Genomic DNA, 24,686 nt, shown 5'->3' on the forward strand with positions numbered 1-24,686 from the left:
GAGTCGGATAATGTCTGTCCCAAGGAAAAGGGCATGGAAAACTTTTTTTTTTCTCGTAATATCCCTGCAAAGAGGTCAACCACAAAGGTAGTATTTCTTCTCCCTTTTCTATTCAGCCAGTTGTATAGTTCTCAGCATCACTGAAAAAAACACATCTGCACAATATACCCTAAATAAGCATCCTTTTTGAAAGATATTCTCTGCAGCAAGGCCTGATTGGTATCAGCCTGTAGGACAGAGGAAGCTGAACAGGGAAAGGTGTGTGTGTGTGCATGTGTAGAGAAGGTAAATGGATTCTGCTGTGTTCTTGTCCTCAGGGTTCTGCAGAAATACTTAAAAAAAAAAAAATAAAAAATGAAGACATCTGTCTCTGAGGGCTTTTTCCCTTTATCCATGCCACCGTGCCTCACAACAGCAAACATATATATCTTTAAATACACTTAAAACTGTTTTGCTGATGCACACAAATGTCTCAGTATTTTCGAATACTAGTGCTTAGGTTTTGATGGTAATAGCTAACAATATGACGGAAATATTCTTGAAAGGCTTTGTTTGATATCCCTTCTTCATTACTACTCTATTCTGTATTCTCACTATCTGTTTTTATCTAGTGACTTAAAACTTTTGAAGAGTTATTCAGATGCTTTTAAGTTGTTAATTCTATGAGAGATTTTTAGTACGTTAGCCCCTCAGAAGTGTAAATGTTTTCTATGTCAAGAACTGGAGGGATGAAGGGTGTAAAATGTTACACTTCCAAGAAAAGCGGAACTTCCAGATATGCATGTAACGATGAAAGGATTGACAGATCTGACTTCTCTCAGCCAGATCTGTTAAACTCATCTGATGTAAAAAAAAAAAAAAAAATGCATCAAATGAGGACAGAAGAGAACCAATATTGGCTTTTGTACATCATTCATTTCCCAAGGTTATGAAATGTCTAATGTATCGATGTGACATACAACAGCCAAAAGGTTTGCATTTCTTCATTTTCATAGCTTGTTACTTTTTAGCCAGGAGATATCTATATGAGGTTTACCCCTTGCTGTTCTAAATCTAGAAACCTTTATAATTCTTTTAGATAGGATTGTTTAAGCAGTAGGAATACTGTCATACTCTTCTCTACACCTCTTATAACCATCCTAGTCCATTTCTGATGGCCTGTTTGAGCTTTTTGTGGAACAACCATGCCCAATATAGGTTTCCATTTCTCTTGCATTTTCATTTTAGTTTTTACATATTTATAACTGAAGAAGTTTGGCATTTAATGGACAAATGCACACTGATCGTTGTGCTTTTGAAGACCTTTTGCCTGGTTAAGGATTGTTGAGAGCCTAGCTTTGCTTTGAATGCTGATTTTTACAAACTTGGCTGACTTCTGTAGATCTGAAGCAAAATCTTTATTCAGGCTGAGAAAGAGATGGTGCAGGCTTTAGAACTTTCCTGGTTTGTATAAAGGAATTGAGAAAGTGGAGGAGGAATGTATCTTCCTGCCATGTTAAGCAAGAAAAAATTGTTCCAAGTGTTTCTGAGATTAAAGAGTAGTCTCAAACTGACTTTGTGTCTTGGACTAGAATCTTGTATTAACTGTGTTTCTGGTCTCATAATGTTATTTAACAGAGGACAGTTGTTCAGTAGCCTTAATCACATGTAATATTGCACAATTAGCAGACTGTTCAGCAAAGGCTTCAGTCTCAGCATTTTTTCATCAAATATAAAGCAGCAACACAATTTCCATTTCCTCTCATTGCATGAACTCAACAATTCATTACAAAACACACACAAAGAGATGCTTAATAGCTAAGAAATGTGTCTGATCCAGAACAATGAAATGATCTATCTCAGCTCTGTTAGGAAGACAATGTACAGACTCCTGGACTGAGAGAGGCTGTGGTCCTCCTGTCAGCCTTTGGAATGGAACTGGATGAATCGCTTTTCACCTCTGCTTTCCCCACAAGCATTTTCAGGTGTTCCCTTAATTAAGATTGTAAAGTACACGAGGCAAAGACTGTTTCTCTGTAGAGACTTTGGTTGGACTCTTATGTCACATGAAGTACAAATAGATACTGATGGGTTTTTGTCGTGCTCCTTACTGTAGTACTGATGTACATTGATTTTTATTGGAAATTCTGGTGAGGATTGAATGGTATATTTGGAAAAACTGGCCAGTCTGTCAGGCTAAAGCACAGCCAACCAAGCAGTTCCTCTCACTCCAAGGGTGAGAGCTGCAGAATCTGGGGAAGGGTTGGCCTGGAGACAGGTCCAACACAGGCCACTTCAGACCTGCCAGTTTTGAAACACCAGTAGGAGATGAAATTAAATACCTTTCCTTTATCTTCTTGGAATAGAGACATCACGTCATAAATTCTCAATTTCAGTGTTACGAGAAAGTTTCAGAGGCTTTGATTGCTAATGTCTTCTTTATTGCTAGACAGCGAGGCTCATTATTTTCTGATTATAGAAACACATTATAGCAAAGTTGAAAAAAATGGGCTACGTAAGGCACATTTTGCTGAAAAAATGGCAACTTTATTACGATTATTACTTCTGTGCTGCTCTGGTTATAAAGGTGGGAACTTTTGTTCCTGCTCATGGGCTGTAAGTGGAAGGCAACCTCCTGAACTGTGGAATGAGAAGATGGAGTGACTCGTAGGAAGGCAAGGGCTCCTGAACAAGCCGTGACATCTCTCCTGGTGACGATTTTAAAGAAAACTCCCTGTGAACTTTGCAGGGCTGGGGGCCAGTACTGAGGCAGGTAAGGGGCCGGGGGTGTCCCCTGGGCTCTGTGCCGGCCGGGTGGGGTCAGGTGGTGGGGAGAAGCCCCGAGCTGGGGGCTTCCTTCCCTAAGGGACCCACAGTCCCACCCCAAAACGCAAAGGGGAGCAAAGCTGGAAGGGGGCCGGGGGCCTCCAAGGTCCCGGCGGCTGCCGCCTTTGTGAGGGGGAGCGCAGATGAAGGGGTGGGGGGATGAGAGGGGCAAGCCGTCGCCGTGTCATTTCACACAACCCCCCCGTTTTGTGTTTTTGCAGCGTGTGGGGGAGAGGTTTGCGAGGTTTCCAGGCGCAGGTGGCTGTGGCTGGAGCTGCCGGGCTGCCCCTGCCCCGGCTCCGCGCTGAGCCGGCGGTGGTCGCCGTCCCCCTCAAACCACCACCACCAGACCCCCCCCGAGCCCCCTCTGAGGGCTGGTCGGCGGGGTCCAGCCCCGAGCAGCCCGAGGTTTAGCTCCGAGCTTGCGGCTTGGAGCGGAGATTACAATTAGCCTTTAAAAATGGCTGCTTGGAAGCTGTCAGCCGGGGCCGCTAACTCTCCTCATCCCCTCCCAGCCTCCTGCTTTTCATCCCCACGGGGGTAACGACGGAGACGGAGGGGGTGGGGGAGTCTCGGAGCCCCCTGATCCATCCCCAGCCGCCTCCCCCCCCCTCGGTGCGGGGCTGCCGTAGCGGCCCCGGGGCCCGGCCGCCCTCGCTGAGTGGCGAGAGGACGGCGGCGGCCCCCGCCTCCCCGCGCTCCTCCTCGCCGCTGCCTGCGTGTGTGCCGCGGGCGGCGGGGCTACAAAGGAGAAGGGGGAGGCCGGGGCTACATGGTGGAGGGTGGCGTGCCTGTGTGTGTGTGTGTCAGCGGGAGAGAAGGGGGGGACGCGTCTGGCGAGGAGAAAGCCCAAGGTCAAGAGGCAGCTCTCCTCCTCCTCCTCCTCCTCCTCCATGGAAGAAGACGATGAGCCGTGAGGAGGAAGGACGAAGAGGAGAAGGGGCGGCGGGCTGAGGGCTGCCGGGCTTCCCCGCGGGAGTGAGGAGCCGGCGCTGAAGGGGGCCGGAGGAGACGGCGGCGGGGTCGGGAGGAGGGGAGGAGAGGAAGGCCAGGAGGAAGCGGGGGGTTTGAATCTCCCTGCCCGGATCGTTTCTCCCTCAGGGGAAGCTCCTGGAGCGGCGCTGCCCCCGCTGCCAGCCCTCCGCGCCTCGACCCATGGCCCCCGCGGCGAGGATGGAGCCAGGCGGCGCCCTGAGGAGAGCGGGGGCTGCCCCCGCGCCCCCCGGGGCCGGGAGCCCTTTCCCCTCCGCCTGCTGCTGCTGCTTCTCCTCGCTCCTGGATGTGAACAGCTGGCTGCTCTTCTACGCCTTCTTCTACCTGGCCCTCTACGCCCAGGTGTCCCAGTCCAAGTCCTGCGACAAAATCTCCTGCTTCTCGGGTCATTGTGTCAACTCCACCTGCGTCTGCGACCAGGGCTGGGTGGGAGACCAGTGCCAACACTGCCAGGGCAGGTTCAAGTAAGTCTCTGCGTATTACCGGTCTCTTTCCCTCCTTTCAAGACCAGTGCTAGCTCTTTTCTTGCTGTTATCACCTGCCTGTGTATTCCCGTTGTTATCCCCCCCCCCTCCCCGTGTGTCTGCTGTGATGTTGTTTCTGCCCGTGTGGCAGAAGTTAGGGGTGAAACAGGCCCCTGCACCTCACGCTCCCTCCCTCGAAGGATACAGGACGCAGTCCTGGGGTGGAAAACTGTGCCCGGCGGTGTGAGGCTGGAAATAGGCTGCTCCGTGCCAGGGGAACAGCACGAGGAGCAATTGGCCTGGAGCTGTGTCGCTGCTGTCCCTTCTGGAGGTGTCATGGAAATGACATGGGTACTTCACGGGGCTGCCCAGCGAGCAAAAATTACTGGTGGATGTGAATGACTTTTATCCTTCTGGGAAGTGACAGTCATTTGCTCATTTTAGTCTCGTTCCCTTTGCTCGCAAGTGTTTTACCCAAGTTTGGGCACATTCAGGGTGACATAAATATAACTGTTACTGAAATGTACATCACAAGCGATGAGGCTTGCAGGAGATGCGGTGGTATGAATGTAAAGCATCTTGGCCAAGGAGTGAGTGGTTAGTGATGCTGGAGCTACCCTCTCATTCTTAAAAGTGGATGTGATACTGAGTCATTGATCAGCGAGACAAAACCGTACACTGACACTTGCTTTTCCCTATGTAGTTGAAGAGAAGACTTAATTTATAGGGCTGTCACTTCCCCCCGCCCCCTTTGGTATCAGGGTGAAGACTGGCAGTGAAAAATGCTGTTGCAGCTAACAGTTTGCTGTTATTTCGCTATATAACCTTGGACAGGACATCTCATTTCATTCCTTTGCAAAACACCACTTAAAAGCAGGAACTCTGTTTATTAAGTATATTGACGTCTACAGCTGGAAACTGTCCTAATATTTAGCTAAAACAGTATATTGGTGAGGCTGTATCTTACAGAATTCAAATTCTGTCTTTGGAAAGTACTTTAACAGGTTAAAGTTGCCTATTTTTTAAAACTTGTTTCTGAGGACTAAAATCAAGCTATGTAACTCGTGTCTTTTAAGTGTTTTATCTGTGTATTTAATCACTCATTTCTAAATAAAGGCAAGGTAAATCAAGTAATATGTTAGCTCGGGAAGTAGAGGAGTAGCTGGCATGCAGACATGTTAGCTGAAACAACGCACATGCTGCAGAGAGAAGCAATTTACTGATACCGTTTGGTGGGTTTCTCTGTCAGGGAAACTGTAACTGAGTCAAAAAGGAAATAGAAGGCAAATAGATACATCCCATCTGCATGTGAACGTGGTGATGATCTTTCAAAGTTGGTCATCAGCTGCCTGCAAGTATTGAGGACGTGGGGCTGGCCTGTGCCCTGGCACAGCAGGTGAATGCCATAGGGATTGCGTGGGGAGGGAGCCCCAGGTGAATCTTCTTTGTGTGTGCTGGGCAGCAGCGGGCAGGCTAGCAGAGCATTTCCGTGCTGTAAAGAGATTACTGGGAGCCTTTATCTCGACACCAAGCACAACAGACTGTAACACTGCAAGGGCTGAAGGAAATTTTCATCTCTTAAGTTTCAAAAGCTTTTTTTTAGCCTATGTTCTGAATGGCTCCTGGAGCCTTTAGTGAGTCCTTAAAGGTATATCCTTGATTACTTGTTAAAACGTTTATGTTTCTTTACATTGTTTGCATTTTCAAGTGAACTTAACGAGCAGAAGAGGCATGGTGGTTGCATTTTCTTAGCTCACTTCTGGTGGAAAGTTAATAATCCATCCCCACCTAGAGGAAGTTCTGCCGGAGTGTTGAAGGGGCACCTCTTCTGCGCTCAGCTAATGCAGGGTTAATCGATGTGCCTTTGGGAGTTTTGGAGAAATCAGAATAGATTTCTCAACTCTTCCGTATTCTTTCATGATTATTTTTAGAAATGCCAGTGATGCTTGCATTCAGATTTTTGTCACAGAAACGAGCTTCTTCTGTCACATTGGAAGCCTGTTTTTTGCTGAAGACGCTTTCAATACCAGTATCTTTGATAGCTCATCTTTAATCTTATAAGCAAAATAGACTCTGCCATGAAAAATAAGCGTTCTGAGTTTTAATGCTTTCCAAGCCCCGCGAGCTGGGGATGATATGAAATATGTTAATGCTTGCTGCGATGCGAGCAGCAACTCAGAGTGGCTGTGTTTCCAATCTTGAAAATTCAGAAGGGTGTCGAATGGTTGATGAGCCAAGGCTCCGTGTTTACGGAAGAGTTGGAAAATGAACGTTAGTCTACCTTATGGCCAGACTATTGAAGAGCTTTCTGACTCCTGCAGTTATTGGTAGCCTAATTTATTATCATGGAACTTTCATATATTGTTTCCCTTTGTCTGAGTATTTGGGTGAGTATCTGCTTTATGCTCAAGTAGCCATGGCTGGATTTTTGCAGCTGTAGGACTCTTACTTGACTAGTTATGTAGGATGTGCATCACCTTAGAGCAGTTGCTTCTTGCAGGAAGAATTATTATGAAGAGTGCTTCAGAATAAAAGAAAGATTGAAAAGTATGTTTGGCTATTATAGCTACATTAAGCATCATGTATTGTAGGTATGATGCATACCAATGGTAATAGAACATTGTATATTCTGAATATTTATGGTATTTCATACTTTCAGCAGATTGAAGTTCCTGGATGTGCCTATATTATGCAAAATTAAAAATGAATTTTTAGTGACCTAAATTGGACAGTGTAAAGCCTGTTTTCTGACACTAGATCAACTGAGGAAAAAAATTTTAAGGGCAAGCTTAAACATAGCAAAATAAATGGGTCTTTATTCTTCTTCATATAAATCAAATGGGGTTATTTTTCCTCTTCTGGGAATGAGTGACTTGCATTAGCAAACATGAGGAACGTTACCGTAAGAGAAATGCTCTACCTAGGGGCAGCTTGGGACCATTAATTCTTTTGTGACAGATATGTAGCAGTTTTGCCTTTCCTTTTATTTCTTTTCTAGACTGAGAAATAACAGCATAGTAGAGAGGCATCAAAAATAATTGATCAATCTTAGTAAGCAGGTGTCAAAATTAATTGACAAAACTACAGTAACCTTGCATTTCCCCTGCAGAGCTACTGAGTAAGTAGAATACTTTGCAAATGGATGAAAGAAGGGTGGATGGAGGAAAAATGAGTGAAAAGACTTTCCAGCACTATTTTATTACTATTATGTATCAACTCTTGCATTTATTCCTTATATTGTGAAGTTTGTGGTAACTTGTTGTATATATAATCAGACTAGTGGTGGTGTTCTCGCTGTGTCACATTCACGCCCTCTCAGGAGGGGCTGGACATTGTCTCTGCCTGGTGGTCAATTACTCTCTGGTCAAAAGGGCTGTCTGAATGCAATGCTGCCTTATTTCCTTCTATTTTAAACACTGTTTTCATTGTGTTCTGACTTTTTTTTTTTTTTTCTTTGTACCAAAATGAAAAAGGGGAATTTAAATATAAAAAGCAAGAGAAAGGAATTCTGATTGCTTGCTTACTGGAGACAGGTGAAAGACAAGAAAGCCAAAGGGGAGCAGGGCCTTTTTTTTTATAGCAAGGAGCCTCAAACAGCTCTGTTCTCAAGATGTTAAGAAAAACACAAGCATAAAAACACAATGTTGAGTTTTCTTTCCACCTGGTCATTTTACTGTAGTGCATTAACATTTTTTTTTAAGCAGTAATATTCTTTATAAGTTTTTGTGACTAAACATGGCTGTCCCCAAATACTGTACTCTTAATATTACTTGATTTTTTCCTACATCATTATGAAAGCAAAAATCCTTTCTATAGTATACATGTTCATGTTCTTTGAATTATAAATAAATAGCACCTCAAGGCCTGGATTGGAAAACACTTCTCTCTTTGGATGTGATCATGTTCTAAGGAATATTGAAAGTGATTGTTAGGTTCATACTTGGAAAAACAAACAAACAAAAACACAAAAGAAACAAACAAAAAACCAAACCTGCAGATGGGTTGTTAACAGTTCCACTGTATTAACATTTCTAGTATAGGGCCCATTTATTTAAGACAAACAAACAAAACCATAAAGAAAACAAACAAACAAAAAAAAAACAAAACCAAAACCAAACCAAAACAAACAAAAAAACCCAAGTATGTTAATCCCAAGCCACTGTTTGGTAGCTGCTTTCTTCTGAAATGAAATTGCCAGCAGTTGTCAGATCTACCAGAACAGAATTACCATGCTCTGTAATACTTGGCAGCTGCAGCTCTGATGTTGCAGATGCTAATGGCTAATAAATGCTAATATTGCAGTCAATCCAGACTTCAGATCATACTTTCTGATCTTTCTGTTGCTGTTTTCCCTCCACCACCTTCCTGAGAGAGGTCCAAATTTTTTGGACGCCTGAGTGAGAGATTCTATTTTGCTAGTGGGCAGTGATGATGTACTAATGCTTTAGTCTTGCTTTGCTTTGTTTGAAGATTGTGTTTCCCAGACATGTTGAACTTGCCATCTGTGTGTGACTTCTGTGCCTCCATGGACTGCTGTGGGCAGCGCAAGGCGGTGCCCAGCCTCCTGCCTAGGAGAGGATGGGGTTGTTCTGGCCATGGGTGATGTTCACACCCCTCCCTTCCTGCAGAAGGGGTAGTGCCAACCTGTTGCTGGCTGCTCCTCTCTCCCATTTCACCTTTCTACAGAGAATGTGTCAGCTCTTCCCCTTGGTCTGTGAGCCACCTAACAGCTGCAGTTTAAAAAGGATAATTGGGAAAGTACAAACACTTCTTTAAAGCAGAAGTGTTTTCTTGTCTGTGAAAACTGCCAGTTATTGGGAACAGCTCCTGTAGATTCTCTTCAGTGGTGAGGTGGGGCAAAACCTCAGAAACTCAGCTGTGCCTCTGCTCTGGAAATCCCATGTGCTATTGATTAGCAGACAGCCCAGGTACTTTATGGCCAGAGTGACCTGGAGAATAGCTGAGAGAAAATGGAGAGTTTGGGCCTGAAGCCAGGTCAGGAAGCCCTCTGATGAGGTATGAATTGGTGTCTAGCAGCTACATGTTCAAGTGTTCAATACTATTTCAGACCAAATAAGCTTTAGCCTATCTAATTAAGTTTTATTAAGTTATAATTTTATGTGCAGCACATGCTTTTCTGATCTTGCTACAGTGAAATTGTGAGAAACAAAATGACTGCAGCTGCTGCTTGGAGGGATAGTAAGGAAAATATTTCTATTGTACAGACAGCTCCCTCTCTTCTAGTAAGCTGTATCTGCAGCTGAAACATTTGCTGAAAACTTGGTCTTGAATCCCTTTTCTGAGGGATAGGCTTTTGCTATGGGTACAGGAAGGTATGTAAGTACTATGCTAAGCTAAAGTGATTCATTTTAACAAAAGTAAGAAAATGACCTTTGCATGTTGAGCCCTGGTCATAAATTAGTGAAAAATCCAAGCGTGTTCGTAGTTGCCTCCTGTAATTAGCAGGGCTTTGATGTTCCTGCATGCTTCCTCTGCACTGCCTCAGGGGCATGTGGTGACATTGTGGTAGGCAAAAGTCTGGCAGCAGGGTAACGCAACAGTTTCTTCTGCTCAGGGAACAGTAAATGGCTGGTTACAACATTGTGCCAAACTGCATCTTAACTGCAGGAGGAATAGTAGAGTGAGTTCTGGGGGAAAAAAAGTAATTAAAAAAATCTTTTGTATAGATTTTTCTTCTTTTGTTATTTTCCTAAAGAAATCAAAGTGCATTTTTTAACTCTGTACCATACTACCTTGCCAGTTATTGGCCGGTTTGTCCCTTGCGTTTCCATGCAGGTGTAGAAATTTCTTCCTGTGAATCCCTTTCTTGAGCTGTTGCAGGGTCTGTGTTAGGAGCAGTGCTCCTTCCTTTCTCTCTTTTCCTACTGATCCCTTAAAATGACTTTCTTTGTAGTTCAGTGCATGTTTTGCAAAAGGAGACAGGAATTGGGAAGGAGGAAGCTGGGTTAACGCAACATCGCTTCTATGGGCAATAAGGATAATACAACTTAGCACTTCCTAATGTATTCCTAGGCTTTTCTCTCTTACTCAGTGGGCTCTGGAGTGGCTGAGAGTGCAGTTCTGGTTGTGAGGTTTCAGGGGAATTCTTGTGTTGGAAAGCCAGGTAGTCAGGGGTTTGTTTTTGCTGTGTTTGTTCACTGGGGATGCCTGTTCATCGTGGATAAGAACACAACAATTTTCGCTGATGCTATGATGTTAGAAAAGCAGTTTGAACTGTTTCTTGTCTGTATTTTGCTGTATATGTTTGTTTTCCATTTTTAATACCCTCTTTTCTATGCGTTGGAGTGAGACAGTGTCACCAGAAGGCAAACAATTGTTTCAGGAGTAGATGTAGGATGGAAAGAGAGCAGTACTCTGCCTTCGTAACGCTGTTCTGGGCAGCTCTTTGGCTGTATTTGCAATTGGATTTCAGGAGCTTTTAAAGCCATGGAATAAAAATGGTTCTTCTCCTTACTAGAGATATGTTGCAATTGCATATGTAAAATCATGGGAGGAAGTGAAAAGGAACATTCTCAGCTTTTTTTTTTTTTTTTTTTTTTTTTTTTTGTGGTAAACTTAAATTAACAATGGAAGCTCTTCTTTCTTCCTACAATCCATAATAAAATTGTAGAGCTTACTGCCACAGGATGAGGACAGATGTATAAAGCAGGTATGAGCAAGACTCATTATGACAGAGGTCGTGCTGTTGAAGTTCCAGTAGGGAACCTGGTGGTTGTTAGAAAATAGGAGGACCACTGTACTTGTCGATGTGATTTTCTAATTTCAGCCTTAACTAAACTTTACAAGTATGACATTGAGCATGCCTTTCCTGTTTGGGTGGCTATACAAAAGAGAGTACATGTTTGCTGCTATAAAGTGTGCAGGATGATGTGGAGCTGAAGGCCAGCATCCCATGTCTTGTTTCTATTGACAGTGTGAACTTAATGTAGAGTGGTCTTGTTCCATAAATCTGATTTAATTAAAATCAATTCTGCTTACCTATAAATGCATTCTATGACCTTATGTACACTTCTTCTTTGCTTAACAGAATGTTTATTCTGATAGTTTTATTTATTTATATTGATTTACAAAACAAATGAAGCTTTTAATACCATTCAGTCTATGTGCCCCTACCTTTGAACTTGTTGGTCAGTTACAGTTTTCATGGTGATTGGCACTGGAACAGAAGGCAAAGGCTGTCTTTGTTCATTTGATAACACACGAGTGTCTATTGTCGTATGTAATGATGCAGACTGTACCAGGCAGGTGAGCACCTTTGAGAACATCCCCTTTAATCTTCTTTGCCCAGTCCTAGGTATCTAGTTGTTACAAGGGAAGACCGAGCATATTGATTGATTCAATTACTGAACCTCTGGAGGCAAGGTTCTTATTGCACTTCTAAATTACCTCCTGCATTTTCTCCTTAATTTCTAGAGCTCCTATACAAGATTCCAGTTTCTTCAAAGACAAAACAATTTCCAAGTACAAGAACCTCCACAACTTGAATGGTAAAAGGGTGTCAAATTTTCTTATTCCAGGTGAAGTCCTTGTTTTGATCGAAAACAATTCTGCTGTCTGCAGAACTTGTGCAAGCAAACTGTCCTTAAATTGCAGATTGTAAGCAGAAATAATAAAGTTGTTTAAGAAATGAACTGTATAAAAAAGCTACCATTTTACATTTAGCTGCAGCCACTTCTCCTTGGCTGAATCTTTCTGCTTCTTGTGTAAGCATCAGTCTTCCTGCTGAGTTGAAAAGTACCAGCAAGAACATCTCTCCCTGCTGCCCAAGGGAGGCAGCATGATGGGGAAAGGAAACCGTCCCTTCTAGAAATGGTACAGATTTCTATTGCCTTAATTTTATGTGGGACAATGTCCCCATTAAACTGGCACAACTTCTACTATATGTGGTGAAATCCTGAGTCAGCCTATCAGTTGCAAAATTGCCTTGGTCGTCAGCATGACCTGTATCTAATTCAAGACATGCGCATAATTAATCTTACTGAAGTCAGTGGAATTGTGTGTACGAATTAATACCTTTGAAATGCCTTTTTATAAGCCAACATGTGAATGTCTATGTAATTAAACTATTGGGAATATTATGATTTTATCTTTGTAAAATGTGGTTGCTGTTTTTGTTTAAATTTTTATTTTAGCCGGGATGCTCTGCCAAATATTTCTCCCAATGTGAATTATTCTCTGCATGTATTAAAATTTTAAAATACATTGATAGCTCATATGATAAAGGGATTTTGAATTTATAAGGAATGCGTTTTTATTCAAATCATGTCTTAGAAAGTGGAAGCATAAGCCATACAAGCATACCAAACTTCTCTTAGAAGCCCAGCCATCTGCACTGAGAGGTGTTTTTTGAAGGAACTGTCCTTCTGGAGGAAAAAGAAAAGTTTTCCATTAGGGTGTGTTTTTTTGTTGTTGTTTAGTACTTCAAATATTTTAATGTTTTCTCTGGGTTTTTGTAGACGGCACCAGAAACAAGTGCTCTGATTACCTGTTCTGGCAGCTTGCTTTATGTAGGCTGTAGAGTAGCTCTGACTTAATTCCTGTTTGAGCAGAACATATGCTTTAGAAAAGCATCTGATTATGTCTGAAAACACTTCCAGTGATTGAAGGCCCATTATAGACCTCTCAAAACTCTTCCACTGCTTGATATTCTTCACCATTTCCTATAACCAGCAAAACCAAATGCATAATCCCTCTAAATCCAGGAAACCCACCCTAGCTATTCTGTGTTGCGCGTGTGTTGTGCTGGGGATGGAGCTATGGTCTCTTAAAAACATCCCTCCTCCCCTGAGCAATAGGAAACTGCCAATGTGCCAAGTCCATCCCTGCGTGCAAGCCTGCGACTGTCCACAGGTCTGGATTTACCAAGTTACCAAGGGGCTCGTGGATGCTGGAGCCTGGTTTGTCTGCAGGCTGAGTGGTTCAGTGCTCGATCAAGTGATGGTGAGAACAGGGCTGATGATCCTACCAGCCCCAGAGCCTGCTTGCCATTACTAGGGATGTGTGAAATGCTCAGCTGCATTGCACAGACACAAGGGTTGTCTGTAAATAATGTTGTCAATGCCTGTACAAGTTATAGCATTTAATATTTTTAATTTAATGTGGCAAATGTGTAGTCTCACACTGTGTGCCCCTTACTTCCTCTGACCAAACAGGACACAATGGATATAGTTTTGGATGGCACATTACTGCAGTTCGTGTTATCTTTTTTAAAAACAGTATGAGTAGTTTGTGAGATGCCAGTCTGTCACACTGCACTAGAAATTAATTTATGTGTATCGAAAAGTGGGCAGAAGAGGTAATGAGATGCTTCAGGAACACCTTGGGATATTCTTCCGCGTATGAACTGAAGTGCTGGTGAAAAAAGCCTTGTTTAAAACACTGCTATGTAGACAATAGGAAAAAAAAGCATTGGAAAACTCGTGCAGTATTGAAGAACATCTCTCTGCCAGTGTCCATGGAGATTCTAAGGAGCTGCACAGCCTGGTCTTGGAAAGCATTCTGTGAAGTTTACGTAAGGAGGAGCAAAACATGGTGACAGCTGAAAGCCTGGGCACTCCAGGGAGCTGCAACAGCTACCAGTCATAGAGGGACAGCGGTGAGCAGCTATCCGAGTGCACGTCCTCATGTGAGGAGGCTGAGCTGTTGGAATTTTCCACCTAGCATTTTCAGCTGCCCTATATATTATTAAAAGCCTGCTGAGGGAACATCAGGGCTGTGCTGATGTTGGAGCCCTGGGTGGTTGCAGTGCCACAGGAGGCACGAGACCTGAGCCCAGTGCTGGCTGCTGCTCCATGTCCCTTCAGCGGGTGCGAGAACTGCCTCTGGCTCCCAAGATTCCTGCAGGCAGAAAAGCCTCAATCTTTTAGACCTCTGGAAAGTAATTTAGCCACCAGCACTGTAGAATATTCTAGGGTAAACGTCTTAATCTAGCTGTTAAATCTACATCATTTTGCAGAAAATAAATGTGTTATAAAATCTCTCCCAAAACATAGAGCTTAGGTCGCTTTTCTGGAAGAAGTGGATTCCAGGATCTGTTCAAACTGGTGTTTCAGTTCGTGTAGCTATGGATGGTAACCTGCTGCTACCCTTGTGTGATGGCAAAATGTCTGGTTTGTGACCCTAATAATGTTTAGAAGCAAACTGACTGTAGAGTATTTCCAAATTTTAAGCAGCATGTGCCAGCAAATCATGATTTGGGTAGGGAATTTTGAAGCCAGGATATTCTAGGATTACCTGGCAACTGGACAAGTACTGAATTACTTAAGGCTTGGATGCAGACACCTAAAACGACACTCAGCATTGAAATTTTCTTAGGGATTTAGTCCGTAATTTCTGTGCTTCATTGTCTCATCTATAAAAAGAAAATAACAGTCCCTGTAAGATTAAATACATGAGGTGATCCGTGACTGCAATGATGGGGACAGCTAATGAGCTAGGTACAATTTGAGAGATTTGAGAATGCATTTTTTCCTGGAGTGTGATAAATACTATGGCATGAAGTGCTGCTGTCCAAGTGGTGCCGTGTGTCTGAAATATGTGTAAAATAGCTTTCTCATTAGGTCAGATGGACCTAAACCTAACTTGGAAGCAGCGTGTGTTATTGCAGAATACTTGAAGAGTAAAGTCTTTTCTTATTCAAGAGAATCCTTGGAAAAACAGTTTGTACCTTGTCTGAACTGCTGGTAATATTTTACTGAAGTTGGTAACAGCCCAGAAAGCCTTAACTCCCAACCTTGAATTAAAAGCTAATAGCAAAATATTGTGAAATACAATCATATGCAGTACTACTTAACAGCTATTTTGAAGTTGCTGCTCAGTTTGTGTGCATAAAATGACCTCTATTAAACGTTACATTCCTGTATCAGCATCAAAGAACCATGCATTTCCAATTTGCAGGATGTTTGCATTATGCTATTCCAGGATCATGAGTCTGGATCCACAGTCTTTAATTAAACGTAGATTTTTATTGCAGACATGTACTTTTATGTATAGACATTTGTTTGTTCTCACGTTGTTGAATTTTCAGCTTGCTCCCTTTTTCTTTGAAGGCTAATAATTTGCCTTCAGTGATGAAGTGGGTAACGTTGTTGTGGAACTCCTGGGATGCAGGAGACTGGACTGAAGAACAATCAGAAGTATCACAAAAGGACCAGATCTCAGCTGTATACATTACCAGGTGCTGCAGTGGAATGTGAGCTGTGGAGATCTTGGTCAAAGCCTGTCAGGAGAGCTGGGGCTTGTAAAATTTTCAAATACGCTAGTGAGCTTCAGGGAGACTTTCTATTCAAGGTGTAAGTAAAACGTAAGGCACCATGGAACAAGATGACAAACGTCTTGTCATCAAACAACATCAAACATTGATGTTGTTTTTAACTCACTTAGCGAGAGAAGGAAATTAACCAGAAAAAAAAAAATAGCCTGCTAGCCTTGTGGTAGTTCAAAATATGCTCCTGCTTCTAATAGATAGCAGTGGTGAGTTAAACACTGTCAGCTTAATTTTCTCGGTATGTATTTCTGCTCCCAAAACTTGGGAGAACTTTGATACACTCTAACTTCTTATATGAATGAAGATTTGACAATTTCAGCTTTACTACAAAAACTGAAATGCTGAGTAATTCAACTCTAGGGTAATTTACATGTTTAACTGTTCTTTCCTGAATCTATACAGTGTATGAGAGAGAATGTACTTCTTGGAGAGGGAGAAAAGAAGCAAATCTAAAGAAATGCAGAGTAACTCCCATTAATGATATATATATTCATTTGTAAACACAGCTTGGAGAATATACATGATAATCAAATGTGTATATGGTATATGCAAGATATACCAAAGCAGTTTAGAGGAAAAGGGGAATGAACTTGATTTCATAGGAAGAGTCATAGAAATGCTCTAAGTGAATTGAGCTGCGTGCTTCTATAGTTCTCTTGTATCAGTAAATCTGCTGTGTTGGCTTCCAAAGTCAACAGAGGCTCATCCAGAGGATAACTTAAGCCGCTGGACAGGAGCTGGAAGGTGCTCCTGAAAAATGAAGGTACAGGAACAGACAGCTGGTTTTGAAAAAATAAACTTGCACTTGTGAGTGCAGATGTAATAATATTAAGACAGCTGTGTTAGAAATGTTCTCGCAGATGTTTTCTAAAACCTTATGCTGATACAAGTATTAAATCTAGAACATCTAAATTTAGAACTTTGTTTTTATGGGTGTTTTCAATCGTGTAGCACTCTGCAGAATGATATGTGAGCTAGTATAATACAGTTTTTCTAGAGTTTCATTTCTGAATTGCTTATAGTAGTGTATTTTTCAGGGAGTGGGGTGGGGAGCCCAAGCCCTATGTGTATTCAAGGAATTACTTAGTCCCAACATATCTCTGTCTGTCTGTTTCTTTTTTTCAGCTGTTTGACACATGGGAAACCTGAGGTTGTGTAATTGTTTAAGGTTACCTGATGAACTAGTGACAGAACTGAGATGAAAGCTGGGGAGTTTATATACATATATATATATATATATATGTGTGTGTGTGTGTGTATATATACACATTTATATATATATAAATTTATAAATATATATATATTTATATATAAATACAAAAAAAAAAAATATATATATATATATATAATAATTTCCCAGTCCTCATTCTAGGAAAATTGAATTGTTTTCAAATAGGATGGCACTTTGCTGCAGGTACACAATGTGGAGTGCTTTGTTTTCTTGGAGACCTTTACTGTTGAACATTGCCAGATGTAGGAGATGATATGAAGCTTTTCATTCAGGTATAGATCCATAGTCAAGGAGTTTTGTTAACAATATTTTTCAACTGACTGTTCCGAAAGGATACCCGACGCCTTTCTGTGCCTATGCCCAGGCCTCTGTTAGTGCCAGGATAAATGCTGGTGTGGCCTAGAGGTTGGTGAATATAATTGAGAGAATTGGCCTTGAAAGGCGTTGTCCAGTCACATGAGCTAGGATATCAAATCTGGGCTGAATTTCTGGTTGGTCTGTCCTCTTTCTTTTTTTTTTTTTTTTTTTTTTTTGTCTGTGAAGCAAGCCCAGTTTAATGTGTTAATGTAACAGTTCACAAAGCTGTTCATTACCAGGATAATTGCTGAGTTTATTTTCACTTTTATCTGCCTCATTAAGGTGCACTTACTGCTTTTGGGGTTAGTACACACTCAGAAGTCTGTTCAGGAACATAAAAACTCTGCTGTAATGGGCAGTTGAAAGGAAGCAGAATATTCCTTGGAAGTTAGACTGAGGCTTTCCGCTGTTGATTGGCTGCATTGGAAAGTAGCAGTCGGGCTTTGAGAGCAGAACTGGCGTATGTTAGATTGCTTCAGAGTGGTGAGGGCTTGCAGTGTTGTACTGATTTTTTTTTTTTTTTTTTTTAATAATTTTAAGGTCATACACATTAAGGTTTAAAAAACAAAAGGCAAAAAAAAAGCGCATTTATTTTTAATTGTAGTTAAAGCTCTTGCCTACTAGGGATGGTTCCTTCTTGTAAAGGGTCTAACGCAGTTCTCTCATACATCACTCATTCACAGTCACCATATATATTTTTTTAATTGTCCTGAAAAATTTGACCATTTCGATTCTTATCTACTACTGAACACCAAAGCAGATGCAGGGCCAAATTAATCATACTCCTTATTTTTAAATAAAATAATTAAAATTTAGTCTGTTTTTCTGCGATGGAGGAAGCATGGTGCAATGAGTGATATTCTGACTTCTGTTGCAAGTTTCCAGTCTCCATATTTCATTCTTGTCTTTATGCAATTCAGTGGGTATGGAGGTAAATTACTGTGCTCAAGACTGGGAGAATGACAAATCTAACATATGCGAACTTGGCAAGTATGAGCATGGCGGTGCAACATCTTGAGTGAAAGAAATATTCTCTGTTGTGCTCACAGTTAAGCTGTTGCAGGCTTAGACTTTAGTGTATCATATCACTTAGTCTGGTTGGTGCTACTTGAAGGCATACTTCTTTAAATAAAAGAACACTATTTTATGAAGGGAATTCATGACTATCCTATGTTTAAAAAACCCTACAGATTAATGAGGAAAAAAGAAACTTTTTTTTTCCCACCTCCACGTTCTTAATTGCACTGGACTTTCTCAGTATGTATTTGAATCTTTCAGTTTCTCAGATTATTTTTGTTTTCAATGGACCAGAAGTATCTGGGAGGTTGTCGATCTATAAGACACCATGCTATGCAAGTTCATCTTCAATATATTTTGTATTTATGAAGTATACCTAAATAGTGAGATGGATAGTTGCTTCAATAACCAGAGGGCTTTATTTTCTGTTTGCGTGAGTTTTAAGCTGTTTTTTAAGAACAGCTGATCATCGTTGTTGATTGTTTGGTTTTTGCTTATTGCATTTCTCTTGGTAGGTACACATGCCTTGTAGTTACAAACACCTCCTTGTCCAAAAGGCTTTGTCATTGCTTCTGTAGGAAAGTGGAAAATGGAAATGGAAAATTCTGTTTAAAAATTTGGGTGGAGATGCCTGGGAACTTGCAAACCATGGCTCTGGTGTGAATCATGGAACAGAAGCTAGTAGGTTTGTATGTGAGAAATGGTTGCATGCTCTGGTCAGTAAGTATGAGCATGACGAGTTTGTTTGTGCTTATGCTCAACAATATTAGGCCAGTAATGCTTGAGGCATTTCTGTACTACATGTTGATGGTAACTTGAGGTACAGGCTGCATTAACTCTGGCCTGGTTGCTGCTGTGAACCTTTAGGGTTAGATTTTCTTAATGGGTATGGGAGTTCGGGAGGACGTTATTGGGGCTTTAGACTACCAGAATGTTTATTTTATTTTTTTGGCTGTTGAATTTTACTCAGTCCAGATTCACTTGAGTAGATCCTTAGTGAGTTGTGTAGGTTGCAAATGTGTGTACCTCAGGTAGGAAACGTAATATTGCATATCCATGTGGATACGCTTGATGTTTGTATATCAGAAACACTGTGTATTTGCTCATCTAATTAGACATGTTGGAGTTCTGAGCTGTTTTCTTTTTGGGGGGTGGTGGGGAAGAGAGACTTTTTCAGGAAGTAGTTTTCTAGAAATTGTGTGTTTAATGAACAAGGTGCCGCCTACTTACAGAAGTATTTGCTTCAGGTGGGTCAATGTGAGAGAGAAATTTTCTCTAAGGAGGTGACTCTATGCAAAATATAGGGGTGTTGTAGGAAAAAGTGAAATGAGAGCATGTCCGCAAATAGGATTTGGGGCTTGTAATTCATTCAGGATGGGAAAGGTTTCTTGGTTTTGGGGTCTGACCAACCTTCATGAAAGTATATGCCATCAGAAGGCATTCCTGGGTGCAGTTGTAGGACTACAGTTTATACCCAGTTTACGGCTTAATAATTGTGGTATAACTGTTCATATTGTACTTGCAGTTTGATTGCTGGCCTGATTCTCAGTTGCTATACTCTTATGATGGTGTAATTAATCTCTTTGGGGTTTGTTTGTCACTTAATTTGAAGGTAAATTTAAGGAAACTCATGTAATGGAATTGAGGTTCAGAGTCTTAAAATTTATTATTTTTTATTTTGTATGTGACAACAATGCATCTTTCACTTTCAGATGTTGAAATGTGTGCTATCCTACAATTAATTTGTGTACATAAAATGTACTCTTGTACTAATGCATCACCTTGGTACATTATAGAGTGTTGAGTTATTAAATAAAAGGCAGCAAGCACAATAGGTATTCTACAACAAAATGAAGAAAAGGTGAATTTCACAATAAAAGAATGTCAGGATAATAGTAGGGAAGGCTGACATTGACAGTCTGTGTCTGTGATACTCTGTGCAATATGCTTTTCAAGTTTGCATGGCTGGATACAGTCAATCCTTTCTAGAAGGATTTTAAAATCATATAAATAAGAGGCAAGCTGGTGAAATCTTCCTTTCGTCTAAAGGACTGTTGAGGGCTGTATTTATCTTCCTGGTAGTTTTAGAACCAAGCTATTAAGGTGTTGACCCATGTTGAGAATACCTTCATTTTATAAACAGTCCTCCAATGTGATTTAATCATGTTGGTGTTGCACCCAGAAAGAAAGTTAGTAATTAAAGTCTTTGCTTTTCAGATTGTGATTCCAAATGTTCTTCTAGAATGTGAGATGTCCAAAGGGACACTGTCGGTGTTTTATGTATGTGTGGAAAGGGAAATGCTAGCTCCTGTTCAAGTAGCATTCTCTATCCTCTCCTAAAATATTTTTAGTTTATGCTCGTCAGTAGCTTCTTTAGGAAAACAAGAACAGTTGCTATGATGAGCTCTCTGGGAGCATTACTCTGTGTAGATGCAGAAGAGAAATTAGAATCCTGCCTCTGAACAGAATGGCCCTTGAAAAACAAAACAATAACCAGACCACAGCACCTGACCATTATTTTGGATTCTTTTGAATTTTATACTAAAAAGCACAGAAGGAAAAACACTGAAGATGAATATTACTATTTGGTGCAGGGTTATATGCTGGGAGGCGGGGAGATTTGAAATCTTTCTTCTTATTATTACTTTGTGGCTGGTATGCAATATGAATATTTGATTCTATATCCATTTCTGTTGCTTCCTCAAACTGGGGCAACATTTTTTTCAAGTAGCTTTCCACATAGCTTTCCCTGTTTGTTTGGAGATCTACACAAACTAACAGACTGCTGGTTAGTAGTATATTATAATCAAAGTTTTCAAGGTGGGGCCTGGAATAGTGGGGAGTTGTGGAGGAAATGAAGTAAAATGTTAATCAAATTGATTTTGGAAATCTTTGAAAGAAGTACTTGGGGATCATCCCTCATTATTTATAATGATTTCATTTCTATGAAGAGTGCTTTAAAGGTTTCTTTACTGTCTTTACAATAAAATATATGTCATATTTTCTTTTTGGAGCTGCAAGTCTTGTGCCTCTCTGTGAGCAATGCTGGAGCATGCTCCTTTGGATGCATGCTGACAAGTATGAAACATGGCAAGAAAGGCTGGATTTTCCTGGAGAACGATGGGGAATGTACTGAATGTATGTCAAATGTATTAAATTTCCAGGTCAAGTTCTAATGCAATTGTAAGTTTGCAAGGAAACAGTTTGCAAAACTTGCTGAAGCTGTTGGTATTTCTAGGTCTTTAACTTGTCATATTTGTCCTCCGTGTGGGTTCTGATGTCCTTTGCTGTTGGTAAAGGAAATATGTCACTGAGGTTAAAATATTATATTATCTGGGCTGTAGTTCTCCAGGATAAGTTTAAGTTCCAGGTCCTTTAACTTTCCATAAGCTGTCAAAAGTTTAAATTATTTTCTGGGCTTTCTTGCTATGAGTGCTTATTATATTTGTGAAGCTTTATGGAACAGCCAAAACTAAAGAAAATATGACAGGTGGTCATCTTGAAAAAGAAATCAGAGGTGTTTACATTTGATAACAACACATTGCTATAGAAATAATCAAATTCAGTTCTAGCATTTTCCTAAATAGAAATATTGGTTGCTATACCTCTCTATATAGCACATTTCTATGTGTGCATATGTAGAGAGATAAATAGATGTATAAATAAAATAAGCTTTTTATGTAGTCTTCAGGAAAACTTGGGTGCCAGTTGTCTTCATTGCCAAGAATTTTAGAACTTTCTGTTGAACTCTCAGATCTTCTGCACAGAAGATATTCATCTACTGTTGCATGAACTGCAATTTGTATAAGACAACTTCCATGCCAAAATGTGCAGCATTTTAAAGCTTTTTCTTTTCCTTCTGCTGTTTAGGTGCACACAGTTTATAGAGGTCTTCTAGACTTTTTTGGGTGTTTTTCATCACCAGTGCATGGTAATTTCATCAAAATATTGTGTTTTAAGTAATGACTGAACTATCGTAGTAAGTTTGAGATGAAGCTAATGACAAATTATTCAGCAAAATATTTGTTAGTAAAAGAAAGAAGGAAGATTTTTTTTTTTTTTTTTTTTTTTTAAATGGATAATTCTCTGGTTATCATCAAGGTTCTGTTATGTTCAATTTCTGCTTTTTTCTTTTCTAGATGAATGTGTTCCAGTTGTCTGAAACTGCTAAAAAGTTATTATCTCAAAGCAGGGAATAAGTAGGCAGCTTAGACATACTGAGCAGGGCAGCAGGGAATTGCAAGTTACCAAAAAATGTGATCAACACTGAGAATGAAAATGAAATATTTGTCAGCTTTCAGTGAACATAAATGTTGAGGTTTCTTTATTACCTCTATTGTGGTACAGCTTTCCTAGCACGCTATTGGGCCTGACATTAGGAATCACAACTAGCAATTAATATTTTATTGTTTGTGGGATAAATGAAAATTATTCAGTCCTGTTCATATGTTAATTGATAGTTGTCATCTGTTATTTAAATATAAGCATTTAGAATTGCCAGATGCTTTTGCTTCAACTTGTGAGTTTTTATTTCCAATATGAAACTTTACCATGATGCCTAGTTTCTGAAGTCTTTGAATCTATTTTTTTTTCCCTCTTTAAAGTGCTTTAGCTATCTAATGACTTGCCTGCCTTCTCAACATTCTGGTAAATTGGGATTAATTAAGAAGGTGGGCAAACTGGGATTAATTAAAAAGACTTGTCTGTAGAGCAGCTGGGATTTGTGTGATTTTAAAGGTGAAGGCTTGCATATAAAAGCAAAATAATTCTGCAACTGGTAGATTTCTATATATGAGTGAGTGTATTTTGCATATCTTTATGTGCACATATAAACATACTTGAGTACAGGATTTTCTGGAGTCTGGCAGCACCATTGGTCCAGCACCACTGGCCCTTTGGCTGAAGCTACGTGAGTGCCTTTGCTCAGCTGGGCCACTGCAGGAATCCCTGTGCTCTGGAGTGCAGGTGGGGAGGAGGAGGATGACCTCCATTTCTCTGTGTGCTCATACTCAAAAATAACATCACTGCCACTGTGTTTGAGCTGTGTTTCCTGGTTGCCCAAGGTTTCAGGAAAGTTGGGCAGGTAGATTCACCTGTCGGGAAAGATGTGACATCCAGTTTCGTGCAGCCAAATGTGTCCTGTTCAGAGAGCAATTGGAGAGTTGCTGGGGGGAAGAAGAGGTAGCTGTTACGAATTGTAGTCCTCAGGACTGGACAGCAAGATGAGGGGTTTAGAGTTACAGCGTGGGCTTGAATATTGCTGATGGCCTATTTCAGGTTACACACTGCTCTCTTCTTTCTGTCCAGCCTGGTGTTACTGGCTGGTGGCTGTTGGCATCTCTGCTGCATGTTCGATCTGTTTTGTTCCTCCCACACCCATGGCAGGATTCCTGCTCCATGTTCCCTCTTCTAGGGGCAAAAGCGTCAGTTGTTTTACAGGGACCCAACAGCTGTGTGAGAACATGGTATTTATTTCTGGCTCTTTAGTCACTGAACTAAAATGAAGACTTTGCTACCTCTAAGTGGCAAACACAATTCTCCATTATTAGTTGTACTCCCATACATTTTACATGCAGAGAGTGTTTTGTATTTAAAAACAAACTACCAAACAAAATCCAACTGAACCCTGCAGAAAAATCTGAGATTTGAGCAGGTATTTTTAAAAGTGTGTTGTAATGACTTTGAATGTGTGATTTAAATAAAATAAACTTTACTAAACTCTTTTTCTTGTGCCATACTTAAACTCTGTGGAGTGAAATGGTAGCACTTGGTAACTAAATACAGCATAACTATATTCAGATGTTCTTCCTGAAACTCACTTCAACTTTCTGAAAGTAGACTGTTAGTTCTGTTTGTTCTTACTATCTACTTGATGCATGTCTCATTCTGTGTGCTCTCTCTCCATTTGCTTTTCCTTTAGTCCTCTTTGTATGCACTGAGTGTCATATTTTTTTCCTTGGACTTCATTACACTACAATAAACAAGCGTCTTCTTACCAGGCTCTTATTTCTTCTAGTTGCTCAAATAGGTTTCTCTGTTCATGTTCCAGTTTAATCTTTCCTATTGTGTTTCCTGTGCTTTAATATTATTAACTGCCTGATCTCTTCTGGAAATCCCACATTGTAGGATCATTTCTCTCTTTTTCTGGCTGTCTGCCATTGGTGGCATGTAGTCATTCTGAAGCTGCTTTAATTCTCTTCTTTCTTCTCCAGTGGGCTAGTTGAAACTATTCCTGTCGCTTCTAAGTGCGTGATTTTACCGACCATTGCTAAATTTTATCTCCTCTCAGTTTATCAAGAATCAGTATCACCTAGTTCTTTGCATAGGACGTATTTATTTCGAACAGTATGAACAGCTTCATGCCATCAATAAATTTCACTAGCATGCCTATGCCATTATTGGTAAGTCTCTTTTTAAGATCAGTTTTTGTCTGCCTCTACTGTCCTATGTAATTTGCCATACAGACTGAGCTTTTTGCTTACAGCTGATCTGTTGATCCCATTTTTATTCCTCTCCTTACTTGCATTATGGC

At 40.7% G+C, this 24,686-nt stretch overlaps 1 protein-coding gene across 15 annotated transcripts in view; it reads left to right on the forward strand.

Annotated features, from left to right (window-relative positions):
- The first annotated feature begins 2,624 nt into the window (after nt 1–2,624).
- The window catches only part of ATRNL1 (attractin like 1), a 493,132-nt gene continuing 471,070 nt past the window's right edge, over nt 2,625–24,686 (forward strand). For 9 of the 15 annotated variants that reach the window (XR_014694966.1, XR_014694967.1, XR_014694968.1 and 6 more), the window contains exon 1: nt 3,476–4,262. Coding sequence is in view for 12 of the 15 variants with exons in the window: in XM_084525844.1 (XP_084381970.1) it covers nt 3,961–4,262 (302 nt within the window). In the remaining 3 variants the exon portion in view is untranslated. Of the gene's footprint in view, nt 2,753–3,472; nt 4,263–24,686 lie in introns of those variants that run through there. The other 6 variants (XM_084525838.1, XM_084525845.1, XM_084525846.1 and 3 more) reach the window with 4 other exon arrangements.

Source organism: Aythya ferina (assembly GCF_964211825.1).
Source record: "Aythya ferina genome assembly, chromosome: 7".
NCBI lineage: Eukaryota > Metazoa > Chordata > Aves > Anseriformes > Anatidae > Aythya > Aythya ferina.